General features: G+C 40.6%; 1 protein-coding gene across 21 annotated transcripts in view; it reads left to right on the top strand.

Annotated features, from left to right (window-relative positions):
- SOX5 (SRY-box transcription factor 5) overlaps positions 1–21,030 on the top strand; it is a 645,179-nt gene that overhangs the window by 611,817 nt on the left and 12,332 nt on the right. For 16 of the 21 annotated variants that reach the window (XM_072042398.1, XM_072042388.1, XM_027449963.3 and 13 more), the window contains 3 exons: positions 545–717; positions 16,400–16,508; positions 17,383–17,556. In XM_072042398.1, coding sequence (XP_071898499.1) covers positions 545–717; positions 16,400–16,508; positions 17,383–17,556 — 456 coding nt within the window. The remainder of the gene's footprint in view (positions 1–544; positions 718–16,399; positions 16,509–17,382; positions 17,557–21,030) is intronic. The other 5 variants (XM_072042411.1, XM_072042417.1, XM_072042365.1 and 2 more) reach the window with 1 other exon arrangement.

Raw genomic sequence — 21,030 nt, 5'->3', positions numbered from 1 at the left:
TTTGACCTACTATTAGTGGCGTGAATAGGAGTGGGAATGTAGGTCCATGTAGCTGTGGTTTCTTGTGCAGTTCTGAATGACAGGTGGTGGTGGGGAGCAGGCAGGGGATGAAGCTTCTCTTCCGAGCCATTATGTTTCATATCTATAGCAAACCACCGCCACCTGTGGTTTATTGCAATGTATTCACAAGTTTTAAGATGGGGAAGAATAAAACCATCTATTTTTAAGAGTTTGGGATTGCTGGCGTGATCAAAGCCTCCCCTTACTCTTATCCAGTTACATCCTGCTGCATGCAAACCACAGAGCTAACCAGTGTCAAGGAAATATTGAAACTAATGGGATCAGATGTCAGGATGATGATTCTGGCACTGATGTTTCTCATGCTTTATATCCAGGTGGCTCTACCATAACAGTAACAGAATTGCAAAGCTTAGGCAGGTTTGTGGACATTGCCTTTTAATTCTTTCTCATGAATAATGATGAAATATTGATGAATTTCATCTATGAAAGCTAAAGTGTTTTCTTGTAACTTTCTTTTTTTAAGACATCCTTTCTTCTATCACGTCGTCAGGTTATTTAAATGACCACGATGCTGTTACCAAGGCAATCCAGGAGGCCCGGCAGATGAAGGAGCAACTTCGGAGAGAACAACAGGTGCTGGATGGGAAGGTGGCTGTTGTGAATAGCCTGGGTCTCAATAACTGCAGGACAGAAAAGGTCAGTGTCTGAGTCTTCCTTTGCAAACCCCTAGAGATTGCATTTGCCTTTACTTGCATAGTTTCTTCCTCCCTTTATTTGCTCTATTTTCTTCTTCACAATTTTAAAGAAAATAGTTGCTTCTTTCAAAAAAGCAAAAGGAAAAATGAAAACCACAACCAAAAGTTGGCATGAGAGAAAGATGTGAAGAAACTTTGAGGAGAGGGGGGAGGCAGCAGAAATGGTTAAAGCCATCATAAGAACTTTGGAGGCCACTAATTCTCTGTTCCAGCCTGTCAACATGTATTATGGCAAGGTGATATTGGAAATCTCTGGGTCTAAGTGGAAATCTTGCTTTATGGAAATGCTTACATGTGTTTGAGAGATGAGCTGGATTTGAAAATATTCAAGCTTCTTTAGGAGCATAAGCTTTGCTGATAGTCAGGCTCAGCTTCTGGGTATTTAGCCTTGTGAGGTTGTCATATATTATATTTTGTGACCATTGCAATGTAGCACTGTCATGTCACGTTAGATGACTTAACAGAATTGAAGAAATGGAGAATTGACAACACAAAATGCACCAAATATTTGCAGTAAACATGTGGAAGCAGCAGAATGCATGGGCCTTACTGCCTTCCACTTTTGAGCTGGTCTGTGAAGTTCTACTGTAACAACATAGCGACAGTAAATATCTCTAGAAAATTTCTATGTGCTCTATCTATTGCATCGGCTGAAGAGAGCATGATCTCCTGCTTTTCTCTGGAAGTAGCTGATGTCTTTCCATGCACTGTTTTGGCTTGCAGAGAGTAAATACATCAGCCAGTCCTTTCTTCCACATCTATAGTAAGCTGTCCTTATAATCCTGCTGTTTAAGATATACATCCCAACTCCTGCGTGTGTCTCAACATTATGTGCATAACAAGACTTCCTCCTCAATTCTTCTATTTCCTCTGCAGTATCTTCTGAGATGTCACAGTTTTTATTGTTCTGTACAGCTAAAATGACTTTGGTGCAAACTGCATTTTACTAAAACCTCTTCTAGGGCTTTTCACTGTAAGACCTTGTGTGAATCGCTGAGATGGGCAGATAAATAGAATGAATAAAAATGATCAGCTACTTAGCAGAAACTTGAAAGTCAGTCATCCTAGGAAGCTTGTGAGTCAAACAATATTGTCCAGAATGAGCAGATTGCTAATTTGGATAGCTTTCCATTTTCCCTGTTTTTAGATGGAGTTTGATCAATAAGCTGTGAGAAGCCAGCAGTCTGGGGAATGAATGTTAAATGTCCATGTGAGTCTCTCACTACTGTACTTTTTTCATCAGCCTTTCCTGGGTATAAGTGATGTAGAAATGACTCCAATTTCATGCACTTTCTGGAGAGGAAGGGGAAGGAAAAAAGAGGTCAGTGTAATAGGTATCCGGCAGCACATACAGTCTCTCTTATAAGAGCATTGGTATGGGGAGAGAGAAAGAAAGAGAGGGATGGAGCATGTTTACGGCATTTCACATAGAAGAGTACCAGAAGGGAAAAGGGAAAAGCAGAGTGTCAGATATAAGAAGAAGTGATCACAAGCACAAAGGAATTTATATTCAAATATTTAAGCATTCTTGAAAGGATGCTCGGAGCAGAAATTTCTTTTCTCTGCTCCCCATGTAGAAATGACTTTAACACTCAGCCAGATGCTAATGCAAAGTGACTCAAGCTATTCCTCGCAAGCATAGCTAAATTGCCGTTATTTGTTAAGCGCATTGAATTCAGCTGTGGATACAGCAGTTGGTTGCATTCAGAAAGCATCTGTACCCTTTTTTTTTCTTTCCTTTTTTTTTTTTAATCCTCCAAAGCAGAGACAACTCTACCTATCTCCCCCCTCTCCTCCCTTGTGCTGGCTGGGAATTGTCAAGTGACAACCGACCAAATCCTTTTGGACAGGAAGCCTTCATCCTGAGTTCTATATACTTGCAAAGCAGGCCTTGTGGTTGGATCAGGAAGCCCATTAAAAGCACTTTGATGGTATGGAAATTCATCTTCATGAAGCACCCAGGCCCCTAAGCAGCATGCTGTTTAGCTGTGGTTACAGATCAGTCATTCACATCGGAGGGCAGTAATTGTGCTGACGGCTTGTTCGGCAATGGAAGTACATAAAATAATCCCAGGCCCTCCACCATAGCATTGCGAGTTAATCTTCTTTAATACAGATCAGCTGTTGTTCTAACACATGACTTTATGCTGGCTCTAGTGACTCTGCACAGCCTTTTGATTAAGTAACAGGAGTGGAACCATCTGCATTCACTTTATTCTGTTACTTTCCTATTGTTGGGATTCTCCTTGCCCCTTCTGTTTTCACTTCTCACCCTCAGCCTGGGTTGAAGTTTATTTTCCTCTCTAATTCATGCCTCCTGGTGGGCTTGTGGAAGGCAGGGAGGAGTTCTTTTACATGGTAGCAGGAAGAAAAAATTTCAGCTCAGTTGAAAATTTCTCTAAAGCAACTGTAGGGTTTGGGTTTTCCGATGCAATAAATGCCCAAGCTTTCTCAAGGGTGCACCTATATTTTAATTTAATTTAATCTAATTTTATTTTATTTTTTAATTTTATTTTAAAGTGGAGACAGAGAATGACAGAACTAAATCTGAGATCTCCTTGACTACAACAGCATTTGGGTTGCTGGGGACCACTTAAGCCAATAAGCACTAGATAATAAGTTGCACTTTGTAGGTATTTTTTATATTTCTTAACTTGTTGTAGGGTCTCCTGAACTGTCTCTTGCATCTGATCCCACAAATGAAAAGAACGAGGCTGTGAAGTTCAAGCACATGTTCTTCCCCATATAAGCTATATGCTCTAGGCCATCCACCAACTAGCCAGCTGTGAAGTTCAGGTCCAGACTAACACACCAACTTCTCTAAGGTTTGTGGCTGTTTGACCTAGGACCTGGCTCAAAGTTTTCTGTCTTGCGAAGAGCAGGATTTCAGAGGAAGGCAAGAGTTGCCATTTTGAATTAAATTTGATACTGGTTTTGCCTGTTTTCAAGGAAAAGAAAACAAGGTAGTTGGGAAGGTGTGTAGTGACAAATAGAAATGTGGCAGCGTTACCACTGCAGTGCCCACCAGGGCAGCCCCTGAGCTTCTGGGATGTTGTGTTTACTCACTGGTTGGTTGCTGACAGTGATATTTTGGGGTGGTTGACAGGACTAAAAGAGCTAAAGTAGCTGTGTGGATGTGGACATAGTTTAATTAGAAATGTACATTACATTTATACTTGTGTAGAAGAAAGATCACTCTCCTTCCATCAGAGTTATCTCAGTCTTTATGTGCAACAAGTACTGGTCTGGGGCTGTCTCAGGTTTTCCTCCCTTCTTTGCTGCGGTAGCTAGTGTAGCTAGGGAGGCTTGGATCTCTGAGACCTCTTGAGTCTTCTGTTGTTATTGCAGCCTACCAATGAAGGTAGGTCCTTTTATGCCTCTGAACATGTAACTTAGTCTATCAGTAGGGATTTATCGGCGGGGGGTAGCTGGGCAGGCTCAAGACTGGAAATCAGCTCTGGGAGCCTGTTAAAGCTCTCGAGGCTTTTCTCCACATGTATACATGACCTGTTACCTTGCTCCTGTTCCCAGATGGGTTGATCCTTGTGGACAGCCAGATCAGCCAGCTGTAAGGCAGTAGTCAGACAGGAATTTTGTAGAACTGGAGAGACACTGTATAAAAGGAATCATAAATGAGAAAAGATTTTCAAAAATGGCTAGGATGATTTGGGTGAGTCACTTCATGGGCATCCAACTTGGACCATCTTGAGGGATTTGATTTTCAGAGGATTACAGTAAAAGCCATGAACATCATGATGAACATGGATTTTACTAAAACCTATTTTAATTGCAAATGCAATAAAACATATTTTTACTTTACTTTTCTTGGAAGCATTTCTGTGTATAAATGAGAAGTGTGTGTGTATGTTTTTCTGGTTTCTTGGAAACCCAGGAGCATAGTTTTATTTGTAATTGTCATCTACAGTTAATTATAGCTTGATATGTACTATACATAAACAATGTTACCTATTACACATGTAGCTGAGAGCTCAGATTGTCATCTAGTGCAAACACCGTAATGGGCAGCATCAGAAAGTGGACTCTTCTATTTGCTTGGCCCCAAAACTGCATGTTCCTCTGCAAATGAAATGTACACAGACACAAAGAACCAGCATGTGTGTGCATGCATACAAACCTACAGCACACTCTTGCACAGATACACAGCACAAACATGCACAAAGCTCGCCAGTAATTTTCTGACTGTAGTCAGAGTTTCAAACATTCATGTATACACTTGGGTAACAAAAATAGAAGGGAAAGGGAGACACAAGCAGGTATTTGAGTTTGTGTCTGCATATGCTGATGCACACACAGGTATTGGCTTCTGAATGCTGGAGCCTGCTGCTAAAGGCACAGGCAGCTGACAGGGCTGTGTAAGTACACACAGCCACACAAGAATTTTGAATATGCACGAACGCTCATAGCACTCTCAGAAGAGTGCATCCAAATACATAGACATCCTGTGCTGAAGTGTTGCTTAACCTGTGATACAAATTCTCCTGGTTACTGTGAGGAGTGTGCCCTTATAAAAGGCTCTGACATGTACTTGTCTGCTGGGCTGTAACTAAAGAGCTATTTGTAACAATATTTATTCCAGCTTTGTAAGCAGGAGCCTGTTTATTACCCGTGCTTATGGAACACCAGGTTCAGGATGCCTTCCCTACCATTTCCACCCACCCACCTCCCACCACCCTCCCCACTCCCACCTCTCCCTCTTCCCCTTAAGAGACTGCCAAACATGAAATGACAGTGACCAATGTTGACTTAATGTGGATGTTTAATAATGAAAAAAGTGTGTCAGTTCCAGCGTTAGTTACAAATGGCAGTAAGTATATCGGGTGGCAGCCCTGTAATAATTTTACATCCATCATTCCTTCCTGATGCCTCGCTGGCTGCCTGATGGATGGGGATAGCAGAGTTAACTCTTAAGAAACTGCTGTGATCCACTGAGCTGAAATGAATTCTGTCCCTGCTCTCCCCTCAGGGAGGAGGGGGATATTAAGAATCTCAAACCGCAGATCCTCCTGTCTTTGAGAAATAAAACACTACAGCTTACTTTACTAAAGGCATAAGGAGGAGCTGTTTTAACACATGGGATTTAAACTTCTCTTGCAGTAGAGAATTTTACTTCAATAACAGATTATTATTTTTTTTTTAATTCCCCTAATGGTTAAATTTGAACAAGAAAGGTCGGGAAAAATGGAGGGGAGAGGGCAGAGAGGAGAAGGAAAGGGAAGGGTCAGTAAAGCCGAGTCTGACCCAGTGCTTGCTGCATACACTGAGAGTCCGTGGGTCAGACTCGAGTGCGTACGTTGTGATGACTGAAACTGCAGAGAATGGCACCTGGTGCAAGCTGGGCATCTCCCCAGACAGGAGAAACCCCCTGGAAGTAAGTCCAGAGGTACAGTACAATCATCATAAACCAAATCACTCTTTGAAAGTTAAAACCTGCCCATTTTCATAATCTCTGAAGTATTTTACTGGTAAAATACTTCTGCATTTCCAGAGGCTGTACTGCCCACAGACATTAAACACACACATTTATCCCTGCACATTCACCAGCCTGCTAATATATATGTCCTGTAATTTGTAGCCTGCTCTATTCCTCCCTGGCCTGTAAAACACCAGGAAGGATGATCAGCATGATGTTTTTGTTCTCGTCTTGCAGTGTGAGAAGAGATCCTTCAGTCTGGAATAATTATTATACAGTGTGGGGACCAGGGAGTATCTTGTGGACAATGGACTGATACAGGCTCCAAATCACCCTACAACACAGAAGTTAATATATTATCCTAACAATTGTCTGTCCACTTCTTATTCCCCTTTTCCCTACCCTCTTCTTAATTTTGTCTGACTGAGTTTCTTTGCCAGCAGAAATTCTTCTATGTGGGTTGCAGTCCTCTTTGTTAATGCTATCAACACAGAGCAGTTTTCAAAAAGCATAACAACAAGGCAAGCAGGTATTATGTCATCACCCATCCATCACCCTGTATGTCAGCCTTTCAATAAGTCCAATCAGCAGTCTCAACAGGATCGTTCATATTAAAGGAGTCTTCTATTCAACAGGGCTACTGTATGCATTGTAATTTTTCCCGAAACTTTAATTTAAACTCAAATTTAATTAAAAACACATGTCAAGTTTGCACACTAGAAAGATCAAAATTGTTTTTGTCCAGCATTGGTAACTAAGCATTAAACATTTTGATTTGCTTTGGCTGAAAGTTTATTCTTTTTTTTCCCTTTCCTTTTTTCCCTCCATTTTTTTTTTTTGCCATTTGCTTTGTGTAGCTTGTGTGTATTTATATTTACAGCCACTGCATTTAATGGCCACATGCCTTATTTTCACAGATGGCCAGTGGAAGACTTCCCCTCCCCCCTTTTCTTTTAGTAAAGCCTGCTTTTGGTTTTGCTACTTTTGTCACAGTGCCACTACTCTCAGTTAGCAAGTGCCTACGCATGGGAGGGAGAGATTTTGCTATGAGGACATTTTTTAATTCCTCCAACAATTTTACCTCTGTTTTATAAAATTTGTTTTTAAAATGTTTTTCCTTTCCCTGATTGATCATCATCTACTAAATGTCCAGATACATTTTTCAAAGGAAAATTAAGTGTGCATGTGTGTCTTGAGTTTAGTACATCATTATGGTGGGGATGCATGGGCAAGGTTAGCTAATAAAAAATGAAACATGCAGAGGGATAGACAAATGCTGCCCACAGACGTGTGCTTGAAACTCCCACAGAAATCAAGGAGAAGGGCATGCAGAAGCATGGGAAGAACTTCTGATCCTTGCAGCTGTCTTAAGTCTGAATGAGAACGTAAGTCGTCATTCACTCCGAAGAGCAAAGGCTGGAGGCGTTCACATGCTAGTGTGGATGAGTGAGGAGTGCAGCTGTTTATACCTTAGTGGAAATTTTATTAAGCCCAATAAGGATGGATCAACTTCCTCCTGAAAAAAAAAATAAAAATCATACAATTGATTTGAGTTCTTGTTATTTCTTTTGAGCTTTTTGAATCTTTGCGTTAAGTTCTAAGTTTTGCCCTACAGCCATGAGAGCTAATTACTTCCTGAGATCTTGTTACTACTTTTACATAACCACATGCCCCCAGTAGCTAGGGCTTAAGCACGTTCACGGGCACCAGCATCAGTGCAATACCTCTGTCCAGTGCTATAGAGGCAGTTCTTCTGTGCAGCATGCCTCGCAAGGCCCCTGGGCAGCCATCCTGTCTTGTTCTGCCAGTCGTGGTGGGAAGGTGCTTGCTCTGCTGAGTGACAAGCAACTGCCAGTATGTCCTCAGGGTGCAGAACTTCACCTTTAATAATACCGATGCTCATGCTGGGGAGTAGACAAACTAATAAGCCTTACTTCATGACTGGGAAAATGTGGCAGTTTCTTTCTTTGAAGATAGAACAGATAGTGTGTCAGCTTCTTCATTGGAGCTGGAAGAAACGTTAACAAAGGTTCTGCAGCCTTCACAATTTTAATACCTTCTAGGGAAAATGGGAGAGAATAGTCTACATCTCAGTAATGCTACTGTGAAGATGACGCACACATTGTTTAATAAACAATTGCCAGGAAAATGGAGACTGTTTTTGCTTTCTCTTTATATGTGTGTAGACCCCCTTTCTTAGGATATCCTGCCTGGATTGTGATTTTCATCTTGTTTCATTTTTGCTGTACCACCTCTTCTCCCCAGCTAACCCTTCCCTTCCTCACAGACCAGCTGTAGCATCTCTTTCTGACTTGCTTTGAAATCCTTCATTGGAATTTACAGAGCACATTTCATCCAGGGATCTCAAAACTCTTCACAGTGGTGGGAAAATGTCATGATCTCCATTGTGCTTAATTTTGTGCAGGGCAACAGAACAATTCAGACAAATTTACAGAGCGTGTCAGACCAGAAGGCAGTCTAGATGAGAAACTGGGTCATGTAACTCTTAACCTATTTGCAATCAGCAGATTACAGCTGGATTTGGTTGAGGTCGATGCCGATGCCTGCACTGTAAAAACTTTTATAGGAAGCAGTCAGTGTCTCATCATTCTGCTTTGCTTTTGCTTTCCTTTTGTTTCTTCCGTAAAGAAACAGGTTGATCCAACCCTACCTGCATTTTAATTTAGAAGTCCTGACTTACACTATCTTTCAGAGCAAATAACCAAAGAAAAGGAGGACCTCAGCGTCCTAATTTCCTGTAAATTGCTACTTTCTGTAAGTGTGTTTCCAAGTCAAATACTATATATATATATGTCTTAGGGAGCTGCCCCTTAGGGCTGCCAATGTTGTGAATATTTCTTCCCTTGTATTTCCTCTGTCTTGCTGTGAAAGGTATTGACTTGGGAGCTCTTAGAAACCAAAGTCCTACATCCAACAATGTATGGCAAAGAAAATGACTACACAAATTTCAGCAAATTCTTCCTGTGCTTGGGTGTCTGTTCCCATGAGGAGAGTGTTTAAGTTCCTGGGCCTGTGCAATCCCTCTTTTTTTTTTTTTTTTCCCAAAATGGCTAATAGGTCACCTCTCTATGGAGTCCATACAGCACTTCATATAGATTACAAATCAGATGCAATGGTTTCTAGGTGGTATTGAATCACTCTGGATTTGAATATATACCCTAAACCAAAATATGACATTCCTTTACCAAGTGACGTAGTCCCAATTAAGACTGAATATAACAATACTGAAACAAGTACTGTAAAATCAGGAAGAACTACAAATAAGGAAAGTTATTTTCTTTCTTCTAATGCTGCTTTTAGGTTCTGTGGGTGGATTATTCCATGAAAAAGAGAGATTTCAGATAAGGAAGACTGAAAGAGCTGAGGGGGTGGTGAATGCATTGTTTCTTCATACTCAACTTTGATGCAACAACAACAAAAAAAAATCGCCCAAATGATAAAGTGCTGAGACATTATAAATAATCTTTCATCTTCTTTGGTGGTCCACAGAGTTTATATAATTGGAAGGCTAAAACCCTTCTTTGTTGTTTCTTCCCTTTTCATTAGTACAGTAGAAGACTATAAAATTGTGCAGCCAGAAGGGGTTTAACAATTACTGAGTCAACATTTGAAAGTCTCACTCTATTTTATCATTTCATGCATGTGCTTTTTATGAGTTTTACAGCCCTGCAAGCGTTACTTAAGTAAGGTCCATTGTAATGGTGGTTCTGTAACTGCTCTTACTTTATTTTGTTTTCCCTAGTAACATGTGCCATCAGCAAGAATCACAATTCCACACACACAAAGAAATGAGAAGCTCAAGGTTACAATTTTTAGATAAGATTCAGGAGTGCTAGTTCAGTTCCTAAAACTACCAGACTTGCTGTGTAGCGTGTAGCCTTTGACAATTCACTTAAAATGTGACTCAGTTGCCCATATGGTAAGCAAGGATAATGATACTGCTTTTTTTTTTTTTTTTTTTTGTGAGATTACACGGCTAAATTCACTGATGAGTACAAAACACTTGGACAATGTGATCTATTACACAGAAAAACCTTTGTATAGAGGGACCCTCCAAGAAGAGCCAGAAATTCTCTTACAGCAATTGTAGGCATAACATGATCTGGACTGTAACATGTTTTGGACCAGACCATAAGCAGTGTGCACACAATTTTTTTTGAAGGAGTGTGGCATTAATGTGCTGGAGTAGAGCCTGAACTGCAAATAATTCATCATGTGCAGACTTCTGTGTGCAGCTGGCAATACTGCCAGTGGTTTCTGTAAGTTGTTGCAGCTCTGTGTCACCCATAAGGCCCACCTTCCTCCTGTTTACCACATCTTGAAAGACAGTGGATCAAGATTTTATAACACGAACTATTCTGATGCTTATTATTGCAAGAGGCCGAGGAATTGGACAGAAGGATAAGTTCTACAAAGTCTTCATTCGTATCAGATGTACAATAAGACTCTTCACTTTTTGGGGGGAGCTAAGAAAAATGTCATCATTTTGAATGGATAACACCTGATACCATCAGTGTGTCTGATAATTCAGGATGTTTTTCTGTAGTAAACAGAAGTGAACTTTCATTGCCAGATCAAGTATAGCAGCTTATCTGCCCAGTACTTTAAGATTTTGTGCATATTGACCAAGGATTGTGTCTGTGTGGTTGATATATACTGGGACTTGCTGAGAGAAGACTTCTGCCTCAGCACCACAACCTACATTAGATGATGCCACTGGACCTGCTCAATAATGTAAGATAAAAACTATCTTATGAAAACTGCCTATTTGAAAATACCACCTTTAGAGTTTATATGTGATTTCCTCCCCCACAGCAGGGTGGTAAATAGCTGGACAAACTGCACTTGGAGCAAGGGAAATGGGACAGTAAAAAGGACAATAACAGGCAACCATCTGTTTCTTTTTACATGTTGACACCGAAGAGAACAAAGGTAGCAGACAGTCCATCAGTGTGTTTGTAATTCTTAGGTGCAAGAGCTGATGAGCAAGTTTCTCCTTGCAGTCCATATGTAAAGTGCTTGGCTCTCTCCAGTTTCTCTACAAACGCATTTTTTTAGCTTGGCCTTTCAGTTCACTTGGAAAAAGAAAGACAGGAATGTGGAAAGATGTGCCTGAACACTCCTCCTCTGGTTTTCTACACTGGCTGTATCTCTGCAGGCATCAAGCTTAGAGGAAAAATAATATCAGGGGAAATGGGGGTAGGGTTAGGGGAGTAGAAAACTGAAGAGTGGACTGCTTCAGTAAAACTGCTAACCTTGAATTATGCAATCGGAAAAACATCTCTTGCCAAATTCTAACTGAGTTCAGAGTACTGTCAGTGGTTGCCAAATACCCCAGCCAAAAGGATGTCTCCAAGAGGGGGAGGAGGGGTCCACTGCCATATGCCCGGCATTCACAGCAGTCGCCCAGTCCTTCAGGAGTGGAGGCATGTGCTTGCTCTCAGGTGCACCCTCAGTGTTGTTACCCAAGCCCAAGCCAAGGCGGGGGTGACGAGGTCAAAGGGAATTAGGTAGATGTGTCAGAATGTCTTATTTTTCAGACCTTCCAAGGTTTTGATTCACGTTTCTGTAGTAGTGGGAGGAGTTCTGGCAAAGATTATCAGGCTGTTCTACATATGTTTTGACTCTTCTTGTTTTATGTTTCTTCCATGAAAGAGACTTCAACCAAGTTCTTGTCATTTTTAGATCAATGTTTTGTTAAACTATGACAGCTATCCATGACAGAGAGCCAAGTAACTTTTGCAGCTGACCACAAAACTGAGTCGGACTTGCGGTGCTTAGTCATTTTATATATGTATATTTTTTTTTCCTACATGACACGTTCCATGTGTGTATGTGTTTTTCTTTGTTCTTTTAAATATAATTAGAACATTGCTAGGATCTGTGCTACAGATCAATCTTCTCTAGCAGATTACTTTCTTTGATTAATGAAGTTGTAGAAACTTCTCATCACGTGCCTATTGATGAAACCTGTCTGGTTGTACTTTGGACAATTGGGTTATTGTGGAATTGCTGTCTACAGTATTGTCTTCTTTGTTTTGCCAGTTAGAATTTTTGATGATCTAGACAACAAGGCTCTCACTGTCCCTTCAGAGAGTGTCTCCTAGAGTCCAATAAAAATGACCATGAGGACAGTTTGTCTCAACATCTGCTGAAGTTCTTCTTGGAGGTTAAAGAGGAAAAAGATGTTTATAAGTTATCTATTCAGTCTTCTGGGGCGTGATCCAAAATTCAGAAATTTAGGAAAAAAAGAGTCACTTTATCTTGAACAAGAGATCCCCATGTTTCTTTGCCTGAAAGAGCAGAAATATTCCTTACTACTTGTTTCCCTTGCTTTATGTAGTGTGATTTTTAGCAGGTCTCACAAACAAGTCTTTGCAGCACTTCTCTGGGTCTGGACCAGCCTTGCCTCTTTTTCCCAGCATGATTGGGTCCAGGCTCCATTTGATGCCAATCATGCAATGATCATGAGATTAGTATTATTTTATACCTTTGTGGTGTGGGGCAAACCTGAAAAGTAGGGATTATCATTCTTGCAGCTTATAAAACCTGAAAGCACATAAACTTTAAATCAGCTGAACTCACTTCCCCCTTTCTTTCTGTGCCTGGCAAAGCAAACAGTTGTGGAGTGATTAAATAAGTTTAAGTCCAGCATAGTATGGAGAAATGTGCTGCAGCCTCCTGAATTCCAGTGCTGTATCACAGCTGCTTCATTAACATTTGTTGCTGAACCCAGCATGTATGTACTCCGCCTGCTATCACTGAATGGTGCCATAGCTTGCTACTGTTTACACAGCTAAACCCAACATAATGGAGTGGTGGCAGTTCTAAGAACATGTAATTTGCTATCAAATTAAGGTACTGATGATAAATAGATCCTCTTTTTGTATAACCCTGAAGCCCTGGTGTGTCTCTGTCTGAAGTTATTCAAGAGGTTCTCTGAGATGAGTCTGGGCTAGCACTGCCAACAGGTTGCCAGTTTATTTGGGGTCAGGGAGGAGCAGGTTTTTTTTTCCTTTGTTTGTTTGGAGTTTCCATAAATACTTTCTCTATAAACTGAAAGGATTTCTAGGTTTCTATCAAATGGAAAGCAGTAACCCATCAACTGAGCACATTCAAGCAAAACAACATGGGAGTGCTGCTCAGCCCCTTTCAGGTTTTTTATAATTTTTAAAGTGCTTTTGTATATTGGGATTGGGGAAAATCAGCTGCAGTGTATTTTGTAGGAAGAGCATAAGACAGGAAATCAGCACTCTGCTCACGTAGTCAGGCTTTTGCATCCTGCCAGAGCATCACTGAGACTTTCTGTTCTCCAGTGTTGTTGCATAGGTCTAGGAAAGAGCAGGCCGTAGACTTATCTTTGCCTGATATTTTTTTAAACTTCAATATTTTTAAGCATTAGTACAGAAGAGTACATCTGGCTGTTTTGGCATCTTCTGTTTCAAGAGCAACATTTTGCAGAAGTTCTTTTTAACTGCCACCTTAGAGATAGGAATTGAACTATGTTATCATTCTGTGTGTTTAAGTAGCAAGGAGTAAATTAGCACTGTGCTGAAAGGGTGTTTTTTTGCTCCCCCATGTTTCAGCTGTCCAGAGAGCCACCTCCAAGCACTGCAGGTGAGCAGTGCAGCCCATGTGCTCAGTGTCACTCTGACTTCCCTTCCCTTCCCTTCCCTTCCCTTCCCTTCCCTTCCCTTCCCTTCCCTTCCCTTCCCTTCCCTTCCCTTCCCTTCCCTTCCCTTCCCTTCCCTTCCCTTCCCTTCCCTTCCCTTCCCTTCCCTTCCCTTCCCTTCCCTTCCCTTCCCTTCCCTTCCCTTCCCTTCCCTTCCCTTCCCTTCCCTTCCCTTCCCTTCCCTTCCCTTCCCTTCCCTTCCCTTCCCTTCCCTTCCCTTCCCTTCCCTTCCCTTCCCTTCCCTTCCCTTCCCTTCCCTTCCCTTCCCTCTTCCATCATGACTTCACTCTCTCACTTCATCCAGCGTGGCTGTACCTCAAAATGCAAAACTTTTCACAAGATGGATAGCAGTGGAGCATCTGTAGGCTTGTTAAGTCAAACTCTGATAAATGAGCCGTACCCAGTGCGTACCTTGCAGACAGCATGCCAGAGTATTCGCTGACCTTAAGACTCAATCAGATCATGTAGGGAGAGTGTGGTTCTGAATGTGACTGCCTCTGACTTCGACAGCTGCGCTTACTGCATAAAGAAAAAGCTGTTAAGCCTGTGCCCTTTGCGCTCTCAGCTCTGTTTCTCTAAGAGGTTTATACATGATTCAAGAAAAATCTGCAACAGAATAGCTCCCCTCCCCCATGGCATACCAAACAAGAGGAGATGTTCTTTTATATTTGAGGTTGGTGGCAACATTTTTAAATGATTGCTGACATACAAATTTGTGAGCTCTATCGTTATGAAGTTGACGGCAAATAGATTTTTTGGAGGAAGAACTGTTGACTTGCATTGTGTATCTGAGATCCATTTGGAAGAGATACAAAGTCAATTTATTCCTGACGTTTTGTCTGCTCACAGGCTGCTTTGGAAATGAGAGCTAAGTTAAATCACTAAACCAAAGAATTTGGTAAAGCTAAGTGCCTGAAAAGTTCAGGTGCTTATTTGAAGCTTCTCCAGGCTTTCTGGATCTGCTGTGCCTGGGAAATGTTACCGAAAGCCACTTGCTTGTGATAGACTGACTCTGCCACATGGGATTTTCTTGCAAAAACCAAGAGGATAATCCATCTTGCACTGTTTCAGCAGTGATATATCTGGTTATAGACAGAGCACAAAAGTGATCCATAATGAAAGTGAATGTGAGGGGAAAGAAATTTAACCTAATGTTCCCTAAACTGTGCGAGCCTAGCCACTTGAGCAGATTAGCCTCATTTCTAAATCTCTCAAGAAAATCTTTGGAAAATGACTTAGGTGAATTTGAACTGTTCTTTGAATTGCAGATGCAGGGACATCACATTGAGGGGAGCGATTCTGTATTCATATTGTTCTCTTTTCTGTTTTCTTCTATAATACTACCCAGTGACATTATTAGGCTATACAGAATAGTTGTAAAGTCTCTGGTTGCCGTGTGAAATCTGAGAGTTTTTTTGTTTGTTGATCTTTTACAGTCTTCAGGAGTGAAACAGATCAACAAAACAGCAATCTTTCTTTCAGGAAGAAGCTCAAAAGACTTTTTTCAACTGGAGCCACTTTATTATAATTCAGCATCATGTCATTTTTGTAGCTTTGCAAAAGGCACAGTGCCTAACATTTTGAAATGTTAGTATTGCTTTCCTGAAAGATTTATTTTTAAACATATGATTGTCAGGAAGATAGAATGTTTATGAGTAATATACACAGGGAAAACAAAAACAGTTGGAAAATGGAACACCTTTGTATTTGTAAAGTCCAACAATGCAGAACGAAAAGAGGTATTTTGAAGAGAACATTGGAATTAATTGCCCTGGCATGTTGTTCTGGCAATGTCTGTAGACACCACTGCAGCCTGACAGATTAATTGGCAGCACGCACTAGCCTGTTGCAATCCAGGGTTCACAGATAGTTCTGAGTATGTGAATGACGGACGGGCTGTTAGGAGGGTTGGGCAAAACAGTCTGAACAGGAACACAAACCACTGCCTAAGTATCATGTTCAGTCCAGGCTGACCCTTTCCTGAGGCCTGAATAAGTTCAATTTAAAGTTCTTGGGTTTTTCCCCCTATGGTTGCTTCCTAAAATATCACCTTTTAAAAAAGAAAAAGGGCAAAGTTACCCATGTCTCTGCACTTTGAGTTCAGGCTGGAAATAGAGTAAAACGATAAATATGTTGCACAAGAGCGTGTATCATCTAAACTTCCAGTCCAGTTTTGCAGTCCCAGGGACACAGGGAGCTGAAGTATTCTTCAGATGTGCATCCAATTTTATCATGCTCAGCTAAACCAATCTTTTCAACACTATGAAGTTAGCTCATCACAAGCTAATAAGCATGTTTTAAAAAAGTCTTGGTAGAGTCTGCAACCATACTGCTTCCAAAAAAAATAGTATGATGTATTCTTAAATACCTGGCTCAGTAAACTGCTGTGAATTAATTGTTATCCAGCTTCCCCATCAACCTTCTACATTACCTACAACCTTTGCGGTTACAATAGTTAACGATTTTCCTGATCCAAATCCTGACATCTTCCCCATATAGGACAAAACATCACTGGAGACCCTGACTCAGCAGCTGGCAGTAAAACAGAGTGAAGACGGGAAGTTTAGCCACGCGATGATGGATTTCAACATGAGTGGAGATTCTGATGGTCAGTACACATGGCTTATCCTTGTTTCTAGTTTTATATGTACATATCTTTGGGATATGGGGGACAATCCAAGTGTTTTGGAGGTCTCTGAGTAGTTAAAGGGGTTAGCAATAAGTGGCTATGGAACAAGGGAGGGAAAAATGATTCCTCATATGGTGTTTTAAGTCTGGAGGTGATTTTTAGCCTTCTCTTTTGTATGCTGTACATCTCAAGGCAGGACCAAAAATGTATTTCTGTGGTGAAAGTGAATAGAAGAAGCAAATAAATGTGGGATGCGATCATATGGTAAATCCATGAATTACAGACCTGATCGTCAATGGATGGTGCACATTCTGCATCTGTGGGAATTTGTTTGGATTTGATGAAGCAGGCTTAATGTTCTTTTCTTTCTCTGCTGTTGCTTATGTTGTTATGAAGGGGTAAGCATAAAAACAGGCAGATGTGCAAGTGTTCAATTGTTAGTTAGAGATTTGCTTAAGAAGAAACACCTCAAGTTGTCATACATCACACCATTGCCATCACCTTCTGTAAACAACAAAGGAAGAAAGTAAGAAGAAAATTTACATTGGTAAGTGTTGATTTTAGGTTACTAAGTAGTAAAAGATGTCTTAGGAAAGCTGTTCAATGTTTTATGTTAAAAAACAATGGGAACACTTCATCAAGTCTATACTATGTGATACTGAATCAATAGAATAACTAAAAATTAGGTCATTATACAATATACAGTATTTCCTACTGCTTCAAGTAAAAGAAACACCATTAACCTGTTGTGAACACTGACTCATTTAATGTGCAGCACCTGACTTAGGTTATTGATGGCAGAAGCAGCTGTATGATGAAACATAGTTGGGAATGCTTTTCTCTTTCTTTTTAGGAAGTGCAGGAGTTTCAGAATCTAGAATTTATCGGGAATCCAGAGGGCGTGGTAGTAATGAGCCCCATATCAAGCGCCCTATGAATGCATTCATGGTGTGGGCTAAAGATGAACGGAGGAAGATCCTTCAAGCCTTCCCTGACATGCACAACTCCAATATCAGCAAGATACTAGGTAAGATTGATAGAGCACTGTTCTTCCTGTAGCAAAACTCAGCACTTTTGGTGGAATAGAACTGAGCATCTGACACAACTGAATTACTGTCTCTAGACTCTCTACTTAGCTGCTTAATGACTGGACAAGGACAGCAGCTACACAAACTTCCACCATGCTGCCCAGTGCTATACATTAACCATAACCTGATGTGCTCTTGTGACTTTGTAATTACTCAGATTGTGGTGGTGGTTTGGGTGCAAAAATGTGAACTGAGTGGATAAAACTGGTTAGCTCATTTCATTAGGCTGTTGAACAAGCACAAAATGACTGCTATTGTGTATTTGTCCATGTATTTCATCTAACTAGATTCTATGGGGTAGCACACCACAGTATTTGATGTGTGCTTTAGCACTTTCTGTTCAAAGCAATGGCCACTGAGGAAAGATCCTAAAATACATTTTTATTTTATACACTAACAGTTTTAAATTATTTTTATTATGTTCCTGTTATATTAAATTTCCCTTCAGTGCATGATCTCTATCACAAGCTGCTTTTATTCTAAACATTCTGAAAAGAATTCTGAAATCAAAAAAGAAACATCAGAACTAATTTCCATATCCTTAACTCTTCACATCTCAAGCAGTTTTGTCATGAGCAACATCTACCAAATTTCATGCCATAGTTTTCCAACTTTTTACTGCTTGCTCAGATTCCCAGGACCACATGCTGTCCTGAGTTATTCCTCCATGGAATGCTGAATGATACAGAAGGTGAATAACTGAGGATTGTTGAGGCCACTGAATTACTCTTCTGCAGGAAATAAATAAATAAATAAATAAATAAATAAATAAATAAAAGTGACCACGTCAGAAATGGTGCATTTTTACCAACACATACTGTGTTACAGAAACTAAACATCCATCATGCCAGTGGGTAAAAGCTTAAGCAGGGGCCCCACTTACCTGGGCTACAGGTTTGGCTAGCTTTACAAAGATGTAAGGCAATTACAATGGCACCATTAACCAGTTGCAGGGTTGGTAATATGCTGAGTTTAGTCTGGTCAGGGGTTCGAAGTTCATCCTGATTAGGGTGGTGTTATGAAAAGTTAGCAGGGGGCAAGTGGAAATGAAAAAAAAATTGGTCAGAGGCAGAATGCATTGGCTGTGGATGGAAGACATGATGACATTAACCCATGATTAAAAGGGTGGTACAAGATGATTAGATTAGTTATGGGAGCAGGATTAGAAGGCTAAATAGGTTATGTTGCTGGTAAAATAACCATATACTGGTTAAAAGGGATTATACTGGTTACAGGTGTATGATGTGATTAGTCTGAGGACAGGGCAGTAATAGTTTTGGTCTGTTTCTAAATTGAGAGTGGTCCTGGTTAAACCTGTTTTTAAATAATCAGCTTCAAAAATCTACAAGATCATTCTGAATGGCCCTTTTCATATAGAAAGTACAAAGAGAGCTTGATGTTTTCCCTCTTAACTGATTGTTTTGGATAACAACCTCCGACAGCACGCTGCTAATTCATTCTGCTTAAAACAGGCGCTTGAGCTGGGCTGACATTTTACGCAGTCTCTGGGGATCCTGGTTGACATTTTAAAGGGCTTCTAAGCATTTTATAATACCCTAAAATCTGGTTTTAATAAGCCATTCTGCTGAAATTGTTAACATAAGGAATCACCTTTTACTATTTGGCGCTAGATCAGGGAGATATGGGGACATCTTTTTCTGATTAGATATACAGTAGTTGGAGTAAAATGTGCAAATTCATTACAGATCCTGTTGAGGTGACAGACAGTATAGCTGACTCCAAACTCTTTACTGTTTTGCTGCCAGATATGGGGAAAAGCAAGGCTTAAAGCAGGAAGAGATGATGCTTCTATTTCTTTCCAGCATCACATTTGATTTTTTCTATTCCTCCTCTGCAAAAGAGAGGGATGCCCTGATGCCTTCTTTCCTGACAGGAACGTTGCAAAGGTCTCCTCTCAATTGCAAAAGGCCAGCCTTTTGAAGTCAGCAGGGAGCTCTCTGTTAACTGGCATAGGGTGAGCAGCCAGAAACTTACAGTTCAGCCTGTATTAGGGGCTCTTTATTAGAAATCCACAATTTTTCCTTACCATTTTTTAGCAGTGCTGCTGCACATTGAGGTCAGAGAGCTCATTGTCACTAAGAGTGGCTTAGATGGAGTTGTCACCCATCAAGGGTCATTTTTGTAGTAAAATGAGAGGAGATGCCCTTCCCAGCACTAGCATTCTCTAGGGATTATGTTTGACACTGTGGTATTATGTTTTGAGCATAAAAATTAGATACATGGATTTGTCACTAAATTCATCTGTGCATACGTTTGTCATCCATCTGTTCATTGCAACTTAAATTTGTGGATAATGATTTTTTTTAGTAAATTGTTAAAGAAGTGCTAAAGCGGGTCTGCTGGACCCTATCAATTTAATAATGCATTGTTTAGATATTTTTGTAAATATTTTAATTAATTTCACTGAGAAATTTGCATAAGGAGATTAAGAAAAGAAGGTAGACAGTACCTTCAGAAATTCTCTCACAGATGCATATGTGTGTGAATGCATGCGTATATGCATACCTATACATTATATATGTGCTTGTGTGTGTGCAAGTATTTTTTTAAACACAAATGCAGCCCGATGCAGATACCCAGATTGAAAGATACCAGTCCTGTGGACTAAAAATTAGGAAGTATTATAAAGAGCAGAAGATTCTCGACAGAGGCCTGGCTCAAAATCAGTGGTCAGCAGAGCTGTGAACCCCACTGAGAGCACACGTGTGTGCACCCGAGCACAAGTGCATGTGCATTGGTAGGTGCATGGCTGTCTGTAGCTGCCGGTGCTGGACTCAGATATCTGGCTGTCCTCATCGGCCCTGTACAAGCTTCACGTTGTCACAGTTCTAAACTGTCCTAGCTCATGTTGGGGGCAGGAGCCACGTGTGGTGCTGCAATGTCTAGTAATTTCAGCATTTATTTTCTAATCACTTCAGCCAGCAGATCGGGGAGAGCTGCGTGAGAATCCTGCCTGTCATTATGTATGCATACAGGGAGGGGATGGGCTCATGTTTTTGTAGTCACGGAGAAAAGCCTTGCATACTTGACCCACTCAAAGCTTTCAAACACAGATGGTAAGCAGAAAGCTCACCAAAGAGTGTAAATCTTTCCTTAAAAAAAAAAAAAAAATCAAGATTTTTCAATTACACCTTATTTGGGCTCGGGTTTACACTAGGCATAGGTACCCATGTCTGCATTCATGTGTTTATTGACATAAAAAATAATCGCAGATAAAAGTATTGCAAATATTTTTTGTCCAAACACAAGCGATTTTCAACCAGTTTTAGTATGCTGATTATTGATACTCACTCTTAATGTAGCCTGCCTGCACATGCAAATGTCAGGATCGGAATAGTATGTTCTTCAGAATTTCCAAATTTCATATTTAAGACCAGTTAGAGAACTGCTTA

Source organism: Anas platyrhynchos, chromosome 1 (genome assembly GCF_047663525.1).
Source record: "Anas platyrhynchos isolate ZD024472 breed Pekin duck chromosome 1, IASCAAS_PekinDuck_T2T, whole genome shotgun sequence".
NCBI classification, from domain to species: domain Eukaryota; kingdom Metazoa; phylum Chordata; class Aves; order Anseriformes; family Anatidae; genus Anas; species Anas platyrhynchos.
This window is presented reverse-complemented; position numbering and strand designations above follow the sequence as displayed.